The sequence below is a fragment of the Diplotaxodon limnothrissa genome, linkage group LG6, assembly GCF_057381915.1.
Source record: "Diplotaxodon limnothrissa isolate DT_005_m linkage group LG6, D_limnothrissa_male_GT1.1, whole genome shotgun sequence".
Classification (NCBI taxonomy): Eukaryota; Metazoa; Chordata; class Actinopteri; order Cichliformes; family Cichlidae; genus Diplotaxodon; species Diplotaxodon limnothrissa.
In genome coordinates this window covers 11,288,871-11,307,406 of record NC_140601.1, presented here as the reverse complement: position 1 = coordinate 11,307,406, position 18,536 = coordinate 11,288,871, and the positions used below count along the sequence as shown (strand labels likewise).

Genomic DNA, 18,536 nt, shown 5'->3' with positions numbered 1-18,536 from the left:
CGATTTTTAAAGCTTTTCTTTCCCCCCTTTTAAATAGTTTTCTATGTGATCTAAGTGCTAGATTCATGTTGGCACTAATTAGAAGAAAAAGAAGGATCCTTGTTTAAACGTATGAAATGTGATGCTTAACGAAATGGAAACGAGCATTATTTTGTTGTTTGTACTGTAATTAAGTACTTTTTTTTGAAATATGCATAACATTGTCAATGTGATGATGTTTATTTGAATGCCATTTTCTTTTGGCTTTTTTAGTAGTCTAAGATGGGTTTGATCAGAAGGACTCACTGATTTTTACATGTCAAGACTGCAGTTTCGTCTGGTTTTATGCTAATATGAATTATGTACATTGTATTGATGCTAAAGAGGAGGAGTTGGAGGCTGACATTGTAATGTATCTGAACTTCAGAAGCATGTTTTACAAACCCTTATTGTACAGATTATGTATTCAGTGTCACGTTACCTGTTACTGTTGTTGCTTTCTGTGTGTTTCTCGTACAAAGCTTTTAATTAAAAGCTCTCTAAAAAAACTTCCTTTTGGCTGTTGTCATATTTTAGTGTGATTTAACATAAGAGGCAGACTGTAGAATTAACAGCTGTAGTTTTTCATTTTACTTGGTGCCCGAAGTGGTGCTGACAGCAGAGTTAGGCTCATCAATTCAACTTCAACACTTAAAATCAACTCCAGATCTGCCCAACTTATGAAACCTCACCTGACCCGGGCTACAGCCGTCTGTTAAATAGATTTCACAGGACTCTGAATTCCTCTGAAAAATTAAGTGTACCTTTACTGCTTTCACAGGAAATAAGAACAAAAGTAGCAGCTGGCCGCTGCTAATCAGACGCGCAATTCCTTCAATTCATTATCAAGTGTGAGCACCTTTAGACTTTTTTTAACAGTTTGCTGCTCTGGAGTGTTCTGGTGTGTGTTAACAAAGTGCTAAATCTTCCTAGGAGTGTATGGCTTAGTAAGTTCACCCTAACGTCAGACTGAAAGGGCCAAAAACTTGGCCCTAACTGTATCAGAAAAGAGGTGGAGAGGGAAATCAAGTCAAGTGGCTTTATTGTCATTTCAACCATATATGGTGGTACAGTACACAGTGAAATGAGACGGTGTTCCTCCAGGATCATGGTGCTACATGCACACTACATAAAGTGCACGTGTGCAAAACTTGCAAAAACAGTACAACACCAGGCAGAACAGAAAGATGCAGACACAAGGCAGTGCAACAGAAAAGTGCAACAATGACAAAGGATTGTGCAGAAAGCACTTGAGTTAATGGAATGTTTAAAGGTGTGTGTGTTGTATGTATATGACACTGTGCAGGAAATGTTTGACTGCCAGAGCTTCACATCAGGTAATCTCTCCATATCCACCACCCTATTTGTCATGTTTGTTCATATTCACATGGCAGAGTGTACAGGGAACGTCTACGAAGTACAACACAAACAAAAATATAATGCATATATAAATGTTCTCAGACAGTGTCACCGATATGTAACGGGCCTCTCACAGCCGGCTGCACATAGAGACCAGTTCTGTTATTGGAAAACGAATCATTTAAAAAAATATATATATATATGAAAGTTAGTTTGTGTTTTTACCACAGAAATATAGAGCATGAAAAGGCTTCCAGTTACTCATGGATGGTACGTACACTACTTAAAAACACTGATAAGTTCTTACTCTGATACAGCGGAAATGGCTAATAATGATCCTGCTTGGACCATCTGGAAAAAAAAAAAAAAAGACCAATTTCACTTGAGCACTATTGCCAGAGTCCACCGTGAGGCGCTGTTGAGCTGCTCATTTTCTTTCAGAGTAATGGAGCAGCAGCATCTGTGTTCTCAGATGGATTGTGAGAGTTGGGGGTCATATTAAGGTCATCACGCCTGTGTATTCATCTTTGTGTGTTTTGATGTGGAGATGAATACGTCGAGTTCAAACAGCTTCATCCTTTTCCACAGGCAGTATTTCATTTTATTCTTCTACCCTTCAGACTGTGGGACGTATAACAGAAAGACACATGTAGTCTCCTTTCACTCCTTCCCCGTGCTGCCTTTGGTTCTCTGTCTGTTTCCTTCCTGGCCCGATACCACAGGCGCTTACTGTATGAGCCAGATGGAGCTAAAACAGACCCAGAGTTTGATACGAGTGGCCAACATCTGTGTGTTTGTGTTTGTGTGTGTGTATATAACATACACATGTGCATTAGTGAGTGCAAGCTCAGTCACCTCTGGAGATTAAGCCACAATCTGGGTTACTGGTCATTAGACTGAAGCCCATCTGCGTTTGGTGTTTGAGCTTCTGATGGTTATAGATACATATTCCGTATTTTTCATGTGATTTCATTCATTTCATTCTGCAGGAGTTTGACTTGAGGGTAAAAACTAACACAGCAGTGTAGTTCCACAGTATTCCTTATATCCTGTTAAATAGAAATTTTAAACTGTGTGTGTCCTTGCAAAATAGGTACTAAAAGTGAATGTTTTCTCTTTGCTTCATAAATATTCCAGCCTGTTCACAGCGAAAAGGCCGGGTCAAGTTGATTGCAATGTTCCACACTGAAAAAAAGACTCCTAACAAGGTTAAGCTGCATCGAGAAAATTTTTTAAAAAACACTCTCAAACATAAGCCCTGCAAAATCAATGGGTGACACCTCACCTCCTGTATTATGGAGCAAGCACACAAGAAGAAGAGGCAGAGATGCCTTCGTTGGCTCTGCAGACTGGAAGGAAAGCAGTCGGAGGACGTGTTTACATTCGCTTCCCAACCGTACACAGACGGCAGTGCTGGTTTTACTTAGCCGGTCTGTCGCTTTACACTGAACAGATAGGTAAGACGTTTTGAACAAACGGTGAATTCTAATGACTTTGACAAACACAAAGTGCCACCAGCTGCTCCAGGTTTTCACTTATGCCATTCATGGATGGGCTCAAAATCTGACACAACCAGCCCTGAGACAATAAATCTCACTTTAGATCTTCCAGCGTTGACAGCTGCACTTTTTAATTTGACTGGCTGCCTGGAGTGGTGTTGACAATAGAGACGTCAGACGAGGAGCGCAGAGGGAATTGTTTGGCTGCCGGAGCTGCGGATCTGGTTTCATATTCTAAATCATCTGTTCATCTGATATCCATATGAAAATATTGTTTGCTGCAATTTCAACCTTGTTGGTTGGAAACCATGTTTTGGCTGCTGTGAATCTAGCCAGTGCACTGCTGCTCACTGCCTGAATGCTATCATCATTGTACCCGACTGGGTGGGACACATGGGGCTGCTTTCACAGTCTTTCTCCAGACATCAATTAAATCCTTAAAAAAAGTCACTTGTGTTCATCAAACAGAGTGTGAGTGTGTGTTTTTTAATCCACTCTGTAAAATAGCTTAGATATAACTCCACACCTTTAATTCATTTACTATGCACAGCTATACGAAAATGCAAAACCCTATTTCCTCAGCCACTTACTCTTGGGTGGAGGCTGTACCTCAAGAGGTTCATCTGCTAATGAGTGGAGGGTTGGTGGTTCAATACTAAGCTATTTGAACTCTTGTGTATGGGGCTGCATAGCTGTGGACCAGTCAGGGTGCCTGTGCTGACTTCTGTCCACTCCTGAAAGCACCAACAATGAACATGTGAGCATCAGAACTGGACCACAGAGCAGTGGAAGAAAGTGGCTGCTCTATATGAATCACGTTTTCTTTTACATCACATAGGTGGGGCTCTGTGTGCATTGCTTACTTGGTGAACAACTAGCACCAGGATGCACTATGGGAAGAAGGCAAGCAGGCATTATTACTTTGTTGCATATCACATACACCCTTTCATGCCTGTGGCTTCTAAGGTTTTGATGGGCCTCCAAATTCTCCAGATCTTAGTCCAGTCGAGCTTCAGTGGGATGTACTGGGCAAGTCAGATTCATAGAGGCCTCACCTGGCAGCTTACAGGATCTGTTGCTAACATTTTGATATCACATTACACCTTCAGTGGAGTCCATGCATTGAAAGGTCGGGGCTGTTTCGGCAGCAAAAGGGGGACCTACACATTATTAGGCAATTAGGCATTAGCTAATGAAAACTGTCACTGTGAATCGAGAGGTCCAGGCTGACGCTTATATTAACAGCTGTGAGAGAAATATCTTTTGGAAAGTGTGTTACAGACATCAACAGCCGCTAAGAATGAAATAGAAATGAAGTAATGAACAAGTCCCTGAACCTGTTGAACATATCCATCAACCTTAATTTTTTTGGTTAACGCTAATAAAACCTACTCGCCTCCTACACTATCACAGCAAATACAGTAAACACTGCTGCAGTAACGATGTAGCAATCCAAGGGTGTCAAAAGCTGCTGTTCCGTGAGAAGCTGCTGGTGATTCACGCAGAGATACACAAATTCTCCTTTAGCTACAGCGGCGCTGGATGTGACAAAGATAGCCCTGCTGACATTAACCCGATAATTCGTGACACCAACAGCAAAGAACACCTTGGTGTCAAACGTCAGCGTTTGACCTGCCTTAAAATGAGAACACTGAAGTCCAGGGTTGTCAAACTCATTCATGGTCCACCTACAGCACAAACAGGCCTTTGATCTCAGATGGACTGAAATAAAAGTGCTGCATAACAAGAAAAAGAATACAAGTTGTTTCCATTCCTTTGAGTGTAAGTACAGGCTCATTCTGAAATTAAACGTTGAATAAAACATGTATTTTCAAAAGACGTGATGAGCATCCAGAGCTTGCTTGAGAAAAATAAATGCACTTTCAACAATATGTCTCAGTTTTTCAACATTCAGCTGGTCGACTTCTGTTGTAAGTCAGGGGAAGACGTAAGCACGATGATGTCTGTGTGAGTAAGAAGGCTATAAAACTGCAGATGATTCAGACCTAACAACACAATGGCTGCTGCTGTAAAACACAGTGAAAAGTTTCTGCTTCATTCTCTGCAATCCAAGCAGCGGGCCACGGGTGGATATGGCAAGTATGTGTTTGTGAGATATCTCTGGAAAGTGTAAGCTAGGTGAAAGGTGTGTCATGGGAAGTGACCTCACTGATTTTAGTTGTTTCATTACAAAGCAAGAATCACATATTAATAGCTTTATTTTCCTTTCTCAACACTGACATCAGATCTTTTCACAGTGGTAGATTACATGTCTTTCTTTTTCTTTAAATTTAAATATGCATATTTATTTGGATTGCTATGCAGAGAAAACTTTATAAAAGTCTTTCCTCCATCCAGCGGAGAGGATTTGTTTGCCGAACAGAGCCACAGAGGACAGAGGGTCAGGGTTGGATCATTCCTGTCGGCGTTAGTGCTGCATTAGTCGGGACTGCCTCTTGAGGAAAACATGTTCTTCCTCCTACTCAGTATAAAAACCCTGGTGTTAAAGGTCCCACGTCTCTGTTTTTCCTTTCTTCTTCTCCTCTACACTATCCAGCCTTTCCACTTCTGCTGCAGCTCGTCTTACGTGCGATTTCTTACATCAGATGTCGCATGTAAATAAACTCAGGCTGTACACATAGTTGTGAAAGAAAAAGTGCACTGCACACTGGGATTTTGCATCCCTTATCAATGCAGTTTGGATTCTTTACATCGGTTTTTATGTTAAGTTTTTAAAATGTGTCCACCCCCCCCCTTTCCTTCCTTTTATCTTCCAAGCCTCCAGAACAGGATGTGCGCTCAGGCAGCGCAGTCACATCATCGCCTTGTTTGCTCGGCTGCTGCTGGAGGTTCACCTAGGCTCTGACCCGCGCATGCCCACAGCCTCGCTCCTCCTCTCCGAGAGATCCCCATAGTAACGCGCGGAGGAGAGCAGCTTAGCAACACGGAGACTGGAGAGGGAGCATCTCTGCTCCAGACAGCGCGGTGCCGTCAACATTAGGTACACACAGAGGGTGGTGAGGAAACAACAGCAGCAGAGCCCCGGATCTACCCGCTCCTACAGTAAGTGTCACATTCCGCCTGAAAGATCTGGCGACTTTATTTGACACGTCAGGCTGAGATTATATTGAGGCGGGCTGCAGTCTTCCTACATGCTGTTCTGAGTTCCAGCCTCCAAAGCCCAGACAAGTCTTTGTTTTTGTTTTATTTTTTAAATTATTTTTTAAAGGATTTTTATTTTTATTTGTTTTTTATCGCAGGCTCGTGTGTGTGTCACCTTGTGTCTGAACTCCTGATCTACATCACTGCTCTTCACGGTCACCATGAAGTTCGCAGTGGTGCTCGTGGGAGCGGGCACTCTGGCCTTCCTCGGCGCGGTCATCTGCATCATTGCCAGCGTTTATCCGCGCAAACGCGCCGCTCTCGTCAGCGATAACGGAACCCTGACGTCGGAGTCGCTGCTCCAGCCTCTGGAGCCGGGGTCGGTGGCTCACGCCGGGCCGCTGGGCGCTCTGCACGGCGCGGAGTCGTACGATGGTGGAAACGGACTCGGCGGCATCGGCGTGGAGGTTCCCACTCTGAACGAGCTCAACCTTGGGGAGGAGACGGGTGGAGGGCCGGCGAAGCAGTTCAGCTTCAGCCGACTCATCTGCACTCCTGTGCCGGTGGGAGAGTGCAAGACTAAAGACCTGAGGCAGCGGAGGGACCACCAGCAGCAGCAGGCGGACGATCCGCTCTACGGCACAGGGGATGAAGACCTGCGGACCACCGCGGAGGAACTCCGGCAGATGGTCCTGCAGCAGAACGACCAGATCCTCATGGACCAGAGGACCATAAGGGAGCTGACCGGGAAGCTCAGCGAGTGCGAGAGCGGCCTGGAGGACGAGCGGAGCATCCCGGAGCGCAGCATCGGGGTCTGGAGCGGGAACCGCCGCGTCATGGCCGGGGATGATGTGACCTCATCCGCCGCGGCACAGCTGCAGACGGCGCGGGCCGTGGAGGAGCTGGCCCGGGCCATCATGGAGCTGAAGGATCGCATTGAGAAACTGGAGGTAAACACAGGGATGCTGAGTGCGGGCTTGTCGCTGATTAACCTCCTGTCTGAGTTTTGTTTGACTTGATTTGGAGAGGCACCAGAATGATGCATCAGCAGATGAGTCAGTGCCATTCAGTCTAAATTAGGCTCATTTCAAGATCTATCCTAATTTTAGCTTGATATCCACTGTGGTGGTTTAGGACTAACCATTAGAATTGACTTATGATTCAGATTAAAGTGCCACAGCTCTGCTGGTTCTCTGAGCCTGAAGAGGGGCTCTGGTCTTTATCTCTCTACACCTCTTTTCATTCTCCCCTCCCTCTTTTATCTTCTGCTCCTCTTTCCTCTGACAAGTAGCCTAACTCGTGACACAGATACCCCTGATCTCTTGCGCAAGCTCCACACGGACCCATGGGAAATCTTTCCACCTGCTGGCCCTCACGCTCCTCCGCATCCCCCCACCCTGCTGCCTCATACCCTGTACCACCGCATCTCCCACAGCAGGATGGAGACATAAATAAAACATGAAGCTGGCTGGACAGGAAGGAGGGAGGTGGAGTAGGGGGGTCAGATTTTATGTGTGTGTGTGTGTGTGCAAAGATTGAGACACACACCCACACACAAACACTGCTGCATCACTGCTGGTGCTCTCCAAGCACAGTCAGTTACAAGGTTGTCTCCGTCAGTGAGAATTTATATCCTGGACGTCCACATCCAGTCCTGCCTCAGCAACTCTCTTGATATTATATATCGCCCCCGAAGCCGTCTCATCCACACTAACAGCTCTCTCTCTCTTTACAGCTCCTCCACCAACACCTTCTTTTTTCAACTTATGCTCTGCATAGGCTACTAATACTGCCAGTGCCCGGCTGCTACAAAAGCTCTCTCCATGGCGCTGCCTTATTAGTCGAGCCCCTTCCCTGCAGTTTCATTTCAGTTTTAAACCACCACTACATCTAACATCGATGGCAGCCATATTTAGAGGCAATAAAGACAGGACTGGGCTCTGCTCATTGCCATTATGTTAAATCTGTTCATGTATTTTTCACAAATATCCCCACAGTGAATAGGAACTGCACTGACAGCCTTTTTTAACAGCATTTTCCACTTTTAGCCAATATTCTCACCCTCAGCTCTCATAAAAAATAGTTAATTAATATTTATTGACATTGCTCAAGGCATCTCTACGCCCAACCTAAGGCGCAAATAAACAGCATTAAAAATTGAAAGTGATCAATACGATTAGAGGTCATTGACATCTGGACAACACGCTCTGAGGAGGACGGAGCTCAGAGTCCTTGTGCTTTTTTCATTTAATCTTGGGAAAGGACTTGTCTGCAAGGCTGGGTGTAATCCAAAGATTTAATTACAAAGTAAAGATTCAGATCTTGAGACATAGATCAGGGCAGATGTTTGGCAAAGGAGAACTAAATGATTACATCATATTAAGCATATACGTGGAAAAAAATCAGCTCACAGGAAGCTTCGGTGATGCAAGATTAGTGCTAAAGATAAAGCTGCGACAAAGCCATAAAGAAATATGGTAAATTATAATTTACTCATCCCAAAAAGCAAATAAGCTGAGAATGATGTAGTTAAATATACAGCTTAATAAATTAAAATATCACAGTAAGCAGATGTCTCGGTAAGATAAAAAACTACATAAAAGAAAGGAGAACAATTAAATAGAAAACCAAGTATTAATCTAGATAAATACCATGTAAAAATATACACAAACATATAACAAACACAGGTTTGTTATAAAATGTTCAAATTTGTAGTCATTTACAATTACCAATGTAAATTTTCATGACAACAAATGAGTCATATCTAAATATATTATTTTTGGCACAAAGCCTACATGGTGAAAATATGTCTTTGCATGTAACAACACATATTCTGGGGTGGATATTTCCAGACATCATGGGTCAGGAAAGCCAGGAGTACAGCAACATCCAGGATAAATGGCTTACAAGGAGATGCCTCTGTGTCTAGACAGGCTGCATTCAGTGCCACTGTGTTGTTTGACAAGGATGTCTTTCAGTGCTTGAAATTCAAAAAAGTCATTTCCTTTTGACATTGAACAAAAAGCTCTAACATTACCATGCAGACTGACTCTTGGTTAGCAGCTGTGAAAATGCTGCCAAGATAAAAATGCTCGATGTTAAAGCACAGAAAACATTTCTTTTAAGAAAAGGCTTCAGCCAGACTGATATAAGAGTAATACTGATATTTAGTGATTCAGAAATCCAATATATCAATCGATATTTCTTTTAAAAAACACAAATCATAAACAGATTTGCTTAAAATTTATTGTTTTCAGTTATTTATGACAGTGAACTTTAAAAATAATCTTTTTGTTATTTTAACAAGTTGTTCAAATCAGCTGGTTGATGAATTTTTGGTGTTCCAAACACTGGCTAACAAGGAAGTTGTAGAGTGCCCTCTGGTGGACAAACTATGTAACATCAACATTAGTAACAAGGCTGAAGGGTGTTTCTCCCACGTCTTTGTTGCTTTTTTACTTTTCATTTATCTTCAGCTGTAAAACCTATTTGCTGATATGTCAGTATCAGCAAATAGGTGAGTGATATCGGCTGATATGATATATAATTGGTTGTACTCTAGAAAAGTAATCATTAAAGGGCCACATGTAATAAGCCAAAACAGTTAAATAGTAGCGTGACTTTACTTTTGAACAGAGAACACAAAACACGGTTTGTAATCTACAATCCTTCTGCCACTCTCCCAACCTGACTCTAAAACTACACTAAGTGTAAGTAAATATAGAAAGTGTTTCATGCTACTAATGTTTACAATCAGTCATAAAATGCTACTTTAGCAAAGAGAAAAGTGAAACATATTCCTTTGTAGACTATCTCCAAATCACACGGTGGTTAGATCTGGGTGGGTTCAAATCCCACTACTTCATGGAGTTAAGTGGGTTCAAATATTCATAGAGGAACAAATTATGATTCATTTTATTATATTATAAACACATCATTTAGTGTGGGTGTGCCTGGTTTCATTTGTGAATACACAGGTGACATCTATAATATATATATTACTTCCAAACTGTCACTGGAACTGTAGCATTGCTCACCTACTGAATCATTTTATGTCCTTGTCATAAATCTGCTGTTGTTAAATTTGTTCTCTAAATGTGTCTAACCAGTAATAACTAGCATCAATGCTAACACAGACCTTGTGTTTCTTATTTCTCTCCTACAGGCAGAGATAGGCCCTGCTGCTTTGAACCTCACAGACACATCTGTGGGCGTAAATAGTGGCGGTAGCGGCAGCGGCAGCAGCACAGCTGGTAACACCGGCAAGGCTCCAGCTCCGCCTTCCAGCAGTACTTCCTCCCTATCTGCAGGGTCTGCCCCAGGGGGCCGCCGTCCTGCTTCCCCAGGCTCCTCTGCCTCCAGGCCTCCTGCTAAGGGTCCCCCTGGGCGTGGAAAGAGCACCTGGAGGGTGGAGGACCTGGAAGGGGAGCTGGAAAGGAAGATAAAGATGCTAGAGAAGGAGAGACAGGCCATGAGGAAGGAGACTCAGGGCCAGCATGAGAAGATCAACAAGGGCATCGACAACGTCAGCCACCGTGTCACCGAGCTGGAACACAGTGAGTATGGGGGTGGGAAGAAAGGAAAAAAAGAGGAGGCGAAATAAAGACATGACATTGTTGGCTAAATGAACGAAGGAAGGGACAGATTAACTGATGTAAAGGGTAGTAAGACAAGGGCAACATCAAGCTGAATGTAGATCAGAGCATTGCAAGAGAAGGCTGAAATGAAAGTTTAACGAGCTCTGCTGGTGAACTGGGTCATCTCAGCAGCAGAGAATATGCTTTAGATTAAAATTAGATGATTAATGAGTGCTTAAGAGTGGGAAAATGTCAAAGTGAGAGCTGAGAGCTAAAAATAAAAATAAAATAAAGGAAGGAGAGAATAATATATCTGAAATCATCCGCTGCTTTTACCTGCTTTAATCTTCATCCTCACGGGGGACCTATGGGAAGGATTCTTGCTTTGCGGGTGTCAGGAATGAGGTCTGGATGTGTCACGTTGGTTTTGAAGGGCTTTATTTGCAGATTTTCTGAGCAGAAATAAGGTTACTGCAGGTGAAAGCTTCTCGAAAAAGGAGTATACGCTCTTTGATAATGGGAGAAGTGGACGCTCAGAGGTGAGATTGAGAGTTTGCGAGGTGCCAAGAGGAAGGTTAATAGGAAAAAGTGCTGATTTATCCCCTTTTTTTTCACCACTCTGTCATTCTCCCAACCTCTCTGACCACCTCTACATCTTCTCAGCTTTAAGAGCTGCAGTGTGGCCTCGAGTTAGAGAGGGTGATCATTAACTGTAACATCTGAGCTCTTGCCAAGCGCTCTGCGCCCGAGTGTGGGCTTGAGCGCAAACTAGCAGAGACAAGTGAGAAGGGAAGCCTCAGTGTCCTTGTATAAATTAATGCAATCATCGCTCGCTGTTTTCTCTCTGGGTCTGCCTTACAGCGTCTAACTTCTTTCTCTTCATCTCCTTCATGTGTGTCTCCAAAGCGATGACGGAGCCACCGTTCCCTGACGGCTTTGTCATCTCCTTCCCTATGCGGACCAACTACATGTACGGCCTGGTCAGGAAAGAGATTACTGAGATGTATGCCTTCACTGCCTGCCTATGGCTCAAAGCCAAAGAGGGTGGCATTGGGACCCCCTTCTCCTACTCTGTGCCGGGGCAGCCCAATGAGCTGGTTCTGTTACAGGGAGTCCACAATCCCGTGGAGCTGCTTATCAACGACAAGGTAACGAGGGTTTCTCAGACCTACCTGTCTGTTGTACCTGTGCTAATATCTGGACGTTGGGACAAGTCAGAACATTTTACATGGGAAAATTAATGGTTCTTGTCGGGAAAAGCATTAATATCTCATAACCTTTAAGGTTTCCTTGTAATTACTCAAGCACAGAAGCCTGCAAGGAAACTAATTACGATGTCTTACAGAACAGTAGAGTATAGTTGATGGCTTACTGTTATTAAAGTGAGCGATGTAAACATGTTCATTCTCACAGACTTATTGAATTTTACAAGAGTGATGGAAAAAGCAAACCTGAAAATGTCACAGCTGTGTGCTGTCGTTTGAGTAAACAGTACGTGAATCACCATCTACATTAAGTTTGGGTTTTGGTTCTCAGCCTCAGGTGTGCGCTGGTGTTGATCCCACTTCAGCCATCGATCACCCCCCCCCCCCCCCCCCCCCCCCAAAAAAAAAGAAAATATGTGTATTCCCATAATGCAGAAAACGTAAAACTAAAACAGACGGTGCACTTCAACAACACATTAAAAATTTACAAGTATAAACTAGATAGGAGGGAAAAAAAGAGCATTAAAATCAGACTTTTTTGTGATTTAGATTTATCATGGCCACAATTCAGTCGCAAACTGCAACATTACTTTGCCTAAAATTGTTCTTTGTCCAGAACAAATGCCTTGATTAAAATCAATTAAAAGTAAGAAGAACCTGCCCTCTGTTTGTGTTTTTCTGCATTTGTAGCAGCGGGATCCACAGCAAACATACATTATTGAGGAACAGTCAGTTCCACGCCAGTGTTTTCCTTTAATATTGCTCATATAGTTGCTGTATAGTTCCCATGAGAGAGTGCAATGTAGTCGAGGTTTACCGTGGTGAAAGGTGTTCCAATTATAATGCGAGCTCAGTGTTTGCAAGTTTGAGAAATTCTAACTGCGGCCACTGTTTCCTCTGGCCTGTAGGTGGCGCAGCTGCCCCTGTCCCTGCCACAGGATGAGTGGCAGCACATCTGTGTCAGCTGGACTCTCAGAGATGGGGTTTGGAAGGCCTACCAGGGTGGGAAGATGAAGGGACGAGGGGAGGGACTGGCGGCCTGGCACCCAATCAAACCCGGGGGAGTCCTCATTCTGGGACAGGAGCAGGTGAGACGGATGCATGGATGGATGGATGATTCATAGGTGAATGATCCATGGATAAACATACACAGAGAAACCAGGAGAGCTATTTTAAGGAACCACCATTAGCTTTTCACACATGAAGAGGCAGAAACCTAATGGTGTTTATCCTCACGCTTGGCTGCTTCATTAGCGAAACAACTACATTACAAAACGGTTACGAAATGCGACATTATCCCTCCCTGGTGTCAGAAGAACAACCCGAAGCTCATCCCGCAGCTCTTTTGTCCTTGCATAAAAGACAAAAACACTGATGGAGCACGACGTAATTTGATGGATAGTTTTGAGAGGGAGCAAGTATTTCATTAATCTCCTCTGAGGATGGCTGATGGATTGCTGCTGGCTGAGATGTGTTGACTTGATTTTATCGAGAAAAATCCCAGGACACAAGAGGGAAATTAATACTTTTAATTGTATTTGTGCAAAATCAGGAAAAAATGTAATATTTTCCTGCAGAATAAACTTTATTTTAGCTCAGTGCCTTCACCAGTTACCTGATTTGACATTTAAAGCATAGTTTTGGTATTTATCCAAAGAAGTGGGTAATCGTTATTTACTTAATGTTAATTAAAAACTTTGTCAAGCAAACTGCTGCCAAACGATATTCCAATGGAAATCGTCCTTTTCCCCCCCCACCACAAATAATAATGTAATAATGTTTAAAATGGCTGGTGTTGAAGTTCTGAATGTGCTATCTCTTCTACCCAAGGACACACTGGGTGGACGTTTTGATGCCTCCCAGGCTCTGGTCGGGGAGCTCTCTCAGTTTAACCTGTGGGACCGGGTGTTGAAGCCAGCCGAGGTGGCCGCCGTGGCCGACTGCAGCTCCTCGGCCCTGGGCAACATCGCGCCCTGGACCGACCACGACGTAGATGTCTATGGCGGCGCCACCAAGGAGTCCCTGGACCCGTGCCACGCCGCCCAGAGATCCAACCCCTCTGGCCCCAAACAGTGAAGAATGACTGGGAGAGGGCAGCCATGCTTGAGAGGTCAATTTAGGAGTGAATTGAAGAGTCTAAAGAGTTTTTATCCAAGTTGGAGCATCCAGTATAATTTGCTTGTTGGGGGTTGGTAAGCTTACTACCAGTGGACTATTAAATTGTCAAGCGTGGTGTATCTGTTCTGTTCTTTGTGTTGGTGTCCACGCTCATGTGTTTACTTCTGCAGTGAGATACAGTGAGTTTAGTCACAGAATCACCTTAGTGAAGGCTTGCATGGGTCAATCAACCTCTGGCGTGAACGTGTTTAAACGGAGACTCTGCATTGATAGAGTGGAATCTGTGGTTTAGATGATAATCTCTTGGGCCAGTCAGCCATACGAGATTATTCCTGCAGGTTTCAGTGCAGTCATGGAAAGAACCTTTAACGATGCCACATCTAAGGGTTTCTCCATTGTTGTTTTTTTGCAACACAGTGACACAAAATTCCATCTCTTCTTCATCCCGTGTCCAGCTGGTTGTGTTATGATGCTACAGCTGATTTCTGACATGCTCTAGTGGTCATATCTATTTTTATTACTCAATGGGGAAACCGAGTTTGGTCCGTTTTTAACTGTATATGATCCTGTCGAGTAAAGTCTGTGTGCTTTTCGGTTTTTCTATATTGCATACCACGATTCGGTAAACCAGTGGACTTATAAATGTATAATGTGTAATGTACTTCTGCTAATGTTGCTCTGTATCAGTCTGCTCCTCCCCGCCCCATGCCTGCTGTAGCCTCTCGTGCATCTCACAGCCCAGCAAAGTGAAGTTGCAGCGTTTTTCTTTTCTTATTGTTTGCAGCTTAGATAAAACAGCGCTCTCAGCCGACCCCTGAAATAAAACGTCATGTCTAACTAAGCACCACTAAGAGAACTGGTATTACGATATAACTGTGGTATCACTGAATGTAAATCAGATGAAATGTAAATGTTTTGTTTTGTTTTTTTGGTGAAAATTACAGTGTACGTATTCCACACTGCCCCACTCTACACATGTTTTTATTAAATCCTCACAGACTGAGGGGGAGGGCATGAGGTGGACTGATTCCATGATGGCCATTTTGTACTTAACAGCTGGCTCTGTGCAGAAAACACAACCTGAAGGGAAGACTGTGCTTCCACTGAGCGACAGTAAAGTCAAACTACTGCCACCTTTTAAGTAACCTGAAGAACTACAAGCCAAACAAATAGATAGTAAAATCATTAAGCCTTTAGATTACATTAGATTGTTGGCATTTTTTATTGATAGTTATGCACCATGGAAGCATTTGAGTCCCGTTTTTTACATTTAATGAAGGATATATATATATATATATATATTTCCCTTGTTTTAAGTTGCTTGGTTTTGAGCACATTTTTTCCAAAGTTGATCGTACGGGACTTTTTTTACTTAAATAATTAATTTAACTTGCTTGAAGACATTTCACTTCTCATCTGAGAAGCTTCTTCAGTTTTAGGGTCAAACGGTGGAGTGTCCCAGATTTAAGCTCTGTGGGAGTGTCCCCCAAGAGGGACAATGGACCCCCTAATGATCCTCTACCTAATCACATGAGCCAAGGTGTGAAAATGGGTGTAGGTCACAATTAGCCAAGGTTTCAGGTGAGCTCATTGTGAAACCTAGCCCCACCCCATCATGTGATTTGAGGTCTGATGGCCCAGGATGTGAGTGGGCCTTCCCAGACGATGAGCTCAGAACCTTAAAGAACCTTAAAGAAGTCCAGGCGTTTTGTTTCTAAGCTCCTTAGACTACGATGACCTGGATGACTGAGAACCTTCACAGACAGTTAACTAAACTGTGATGCTCTGTGTTTTGTTTTGGGGTTTTTTTTGCGGCGAATCTGTAAAGTCACATGGCTGTATTCCTCTGATGTCTGGCATTTGATTTGAATCTTTCATAGTCAGCTTGAGATGGATGCGCTTAATGGCCTGCATGGAGTTGAGGCGGATATGCGAGGCGGACATCACAGGAAATAGAGGAGGGAAGAGCAAACCAGATGCACTGTGAGGGCCGAGGGTTTAATTCTCGCTTCGTCCAGCTACGCTAAAAAATGTATCCAGTCAACACTGTGCAGCGAAATGAACTGTGGTTAAGATACACTCAGTGCTTCTGTTCACTTATTACCTCAATCCATCATTCCCGCAAACAATTTGACACCCTGTTGTAAAGTGCCTGCCAGGGCTCTCGTGCCCACAGAATGGTCAGAGTTTTTTTTTTAGAGTTTTCTTCTTCGTCGTCTCTTTCTTCTGTTTCTCTCTCTCGGTTTTGTTTGGTCGTTGATGGCTGTGACAGTGTTGCGCTTGTCCTTATCTGCATCTTCATGGATCTTCTTTGGTATTGTGAAATAGGTGGATAAAAACTAATAAAGTGGTTATGACAACAGTTCTGGAGTCGTAGCTTTTTAACATGACGTCAAAAAAACAAAAGCAAAAAGAAAGAAAAGAAGAAAGTGTGGGATGTGTGTGCTGGGTTTGAGTGGCTGATTCCTTCAGACTTGCCAAGCCATCCGGATTACACTTCAACTAAACAATTGCACTCAGCATGCAAGCCTTTATACATAATCACACACTAAGAAAAGGCTTTAAGCTCTTTTTGTTGTGTGCCAGACTGGATTAACAGCGTATTTGCTGTCAGATGGCACGTGTGTGTCTTTTACATGGAGGCAGTACTCAGCAAAGACACTCCACAGAAATCCTGACCGCTGATGTAGACATAATAGATTACTCATAAATTTAACGAAGATCATGATGATTCGTGACTGCTCATCTGCCCACACACCACATTTCTTGGCGATCGGTTCATCTTAGCTGTGAGCTCAAGTCTAACCTCCAACTGCACAACACTTCATTAAAGTTCTCAATCTCACTTCAGCTGGTTTCCTGTGACTTCCTCAAAACCCAACCTTTACAGTCTGATGACCAGCAATTTATGTCTACACTCTCTATACTTTTATCTCTAAAACACCAAATTTAGCTGTAATTTAAGTAAGTTTCCTTTTATCTGTCTAAATTCATTTATTTTTTTTTGAAAGGGGAGAGTTTGGTTAGAAGAATCCCCTCGAGGTTCTCACTGTGTTTGATGCCAAAGAAGAAGAAATAAAAGATATCTATGATCTGTTTCCCAAGAAGATATTAATAATCTATGGGAGGCAGGAAAGAAAGCTTTAGAGATAAACTGGCTTCTGCCACTCTAGACTGAAAAATCAACAACTGTGTGGGTCACAGTAAGATTTTCATGCAGAAACGAATGGTGGCTAGATACCTTTGGTAATAGGAAGCTGACCTTTGTGGCTTCAAGGATAGACTGTAAAAAATCAACACATCAAGTAATGTTTTCAACCCTTGAGTTTATTCTGGCTGTGCATATTGTTTTTTTTTTCAAAGCCAGAAATTAGAGGACAAAAGGATAGACCAACTAACCACTAACCATTGGTTAGCTTCGTTACTAAGGTACATCCTTTTTTTCCATGATTTTAACAGAGACGCTAACAATGGATCATTAAAGATGATTAAATTAAGCTAATAGGTAGGCTACTTAGAAGCTAAACAGGTCTCTGTAGGTTCAACAAGCGATGTAGGTACACCAATCTTTTATGCCATTGGTGACTCATCAGTGGCTCGTTGGTCTAGGGGTATGATTCTCGCTTCGGGTGCGAGAGGTCCCGGGTTCAAATCCCGGACGAGCCCCACTTGTTGCTTTGCTCTAAAAAGTTCCAAGGGAATGAAGAAAAAGAAAAGCAGGGAAAATGGTTAAAGAAGTGGTTTTTATTAAAGTTTCTAATAACAACTAATCTTTTTGCAACTGCAGTTATTGCCATCTCATGGCACTTCTGCATTGGCCTAATTTTTCAGACACAGAGGCTACGTCCATGTTTGGTACCATGTATGCCCACAGCTGAATATGAACAAGAACGTGAACAAGGCTCAACAACACCCACATGCCACATGTCAATAATTCCTAATTAGAGTTTAAATTAGCATGTTATATAAAAGGCTACTCCCTGTACAGCTGCTGCGAAGGAGGAAATGAAAAAAACAACACAATTTTTTGCACCAGGCTGAATAAACCTGCTTCTGCTATAAAGCTGAGTTGATTATGGAGCGAGCAATTCATTTTCAATTCAGATTTATTTACATAGCACCAATTTCCAATAACAGTCACCTCAAGGTCATTTATACTGTAAGGTAAAGACCCCACAGTCTTCTGAAGAAAACCCTAATAACTAAACTTTGTGACTGTGGGAAGGAAAAAACTCCCTTTTGACAAGAAAAACTCTCGGATCAGAAAGAGGCAGCCGTCCATCCCGACAGTTGGGTGGCTGTGGCTCAGGAGTTTAAAGCAGGCTGCCTGCTAACCAGAAGGTTGGTGGTTCGACCCTTGTCTAACCCCAAGTTACACCAGAGTATGGATTTGTGTCAATGTTAAATAGAAACTACTTACATTAAAAAAAAATGAATGAGGTGAGTTGTATATAAAAAAAGTGCTCAGTTAGAATAGAAAAGTGCCATATACCATGAGGGGAAACAAGAGAAGATAGAGAAGAGAATGAAAAAGAGAGGATGGGGGCAAAAGCCCCCATATCAGACGCACAATAGTTTCCTGTGGATGGATTATTGTGGGATGTTTGGTTTTCAACATCAAACCATGCTTGTATACAACAATGGCCATTTGAGGCAAA

At 43.0% G+C, this 18,536-nt stretch overlaps 1 protein-coding gene and 1 non-coding gene across 2 annotated transcripts; both read left to right on the top strand.

Moving 5' to 3' along the window:
• Window positions 1–6,199: 6,199 nt before the first annotated feature.
• On the top strand, window positions 6,200–13,836 carry nptxrb (neuronal pentraxin receptor b). Its single transcript, XM_085355625.1, has 5 exons — window positions 6,200–6,928; window positions 10,144–10,534; window positions 11,462–11,703; window positions 12,669–12,848; window positions 13,591–13,836. Exons 1-5 carry the CDS (start codon window positions 6,200–6,202, stop codon window positions 13,834–13,836), a joined length of 1,788 nt encoding a protein of 595 aa, XP_085211751.1.
• Window positions 13,837–17,472: 3,636 nt separating this feature from the next.
• On the top strand, window positions 17,473–17,544 carry trnap-cgg (transfer RNA proline (anticodon CGG)). The gene has a single exon. It is a non-coding gene; the product is annotated as a tRNA-Pro (tRNA).
• The last annotated feature ends 992 nt before the right edge of the window (window positions 17,545–18,536 follow it).

Excerpts from the sequence above, each read along its gene's own strand:
- nptxrb (XM_085355625.1), top strand. The coding sequence starts at position 6,200 with ATGAAGTTCGCAGTGGTGCTCGTGGGAGCGGGCACTCTGGCCTTCCTC. Across the intron at positions 10,535-11,461 it reads TGTCACCGAGCTGGAACACA|CGATGACGGAGCCACCGTTC; the intron begins GTGAGTATGGGG and ends GTGTCTCCAAAG. Across the intron at positions 11,704-12,668 it reads AGCTGCTTATCAACGACAAG|GTGGCGCAGCTGCCCCTGTC; the intron begins GTAACGAGGGTT and ends TCTGGCCTGTAG.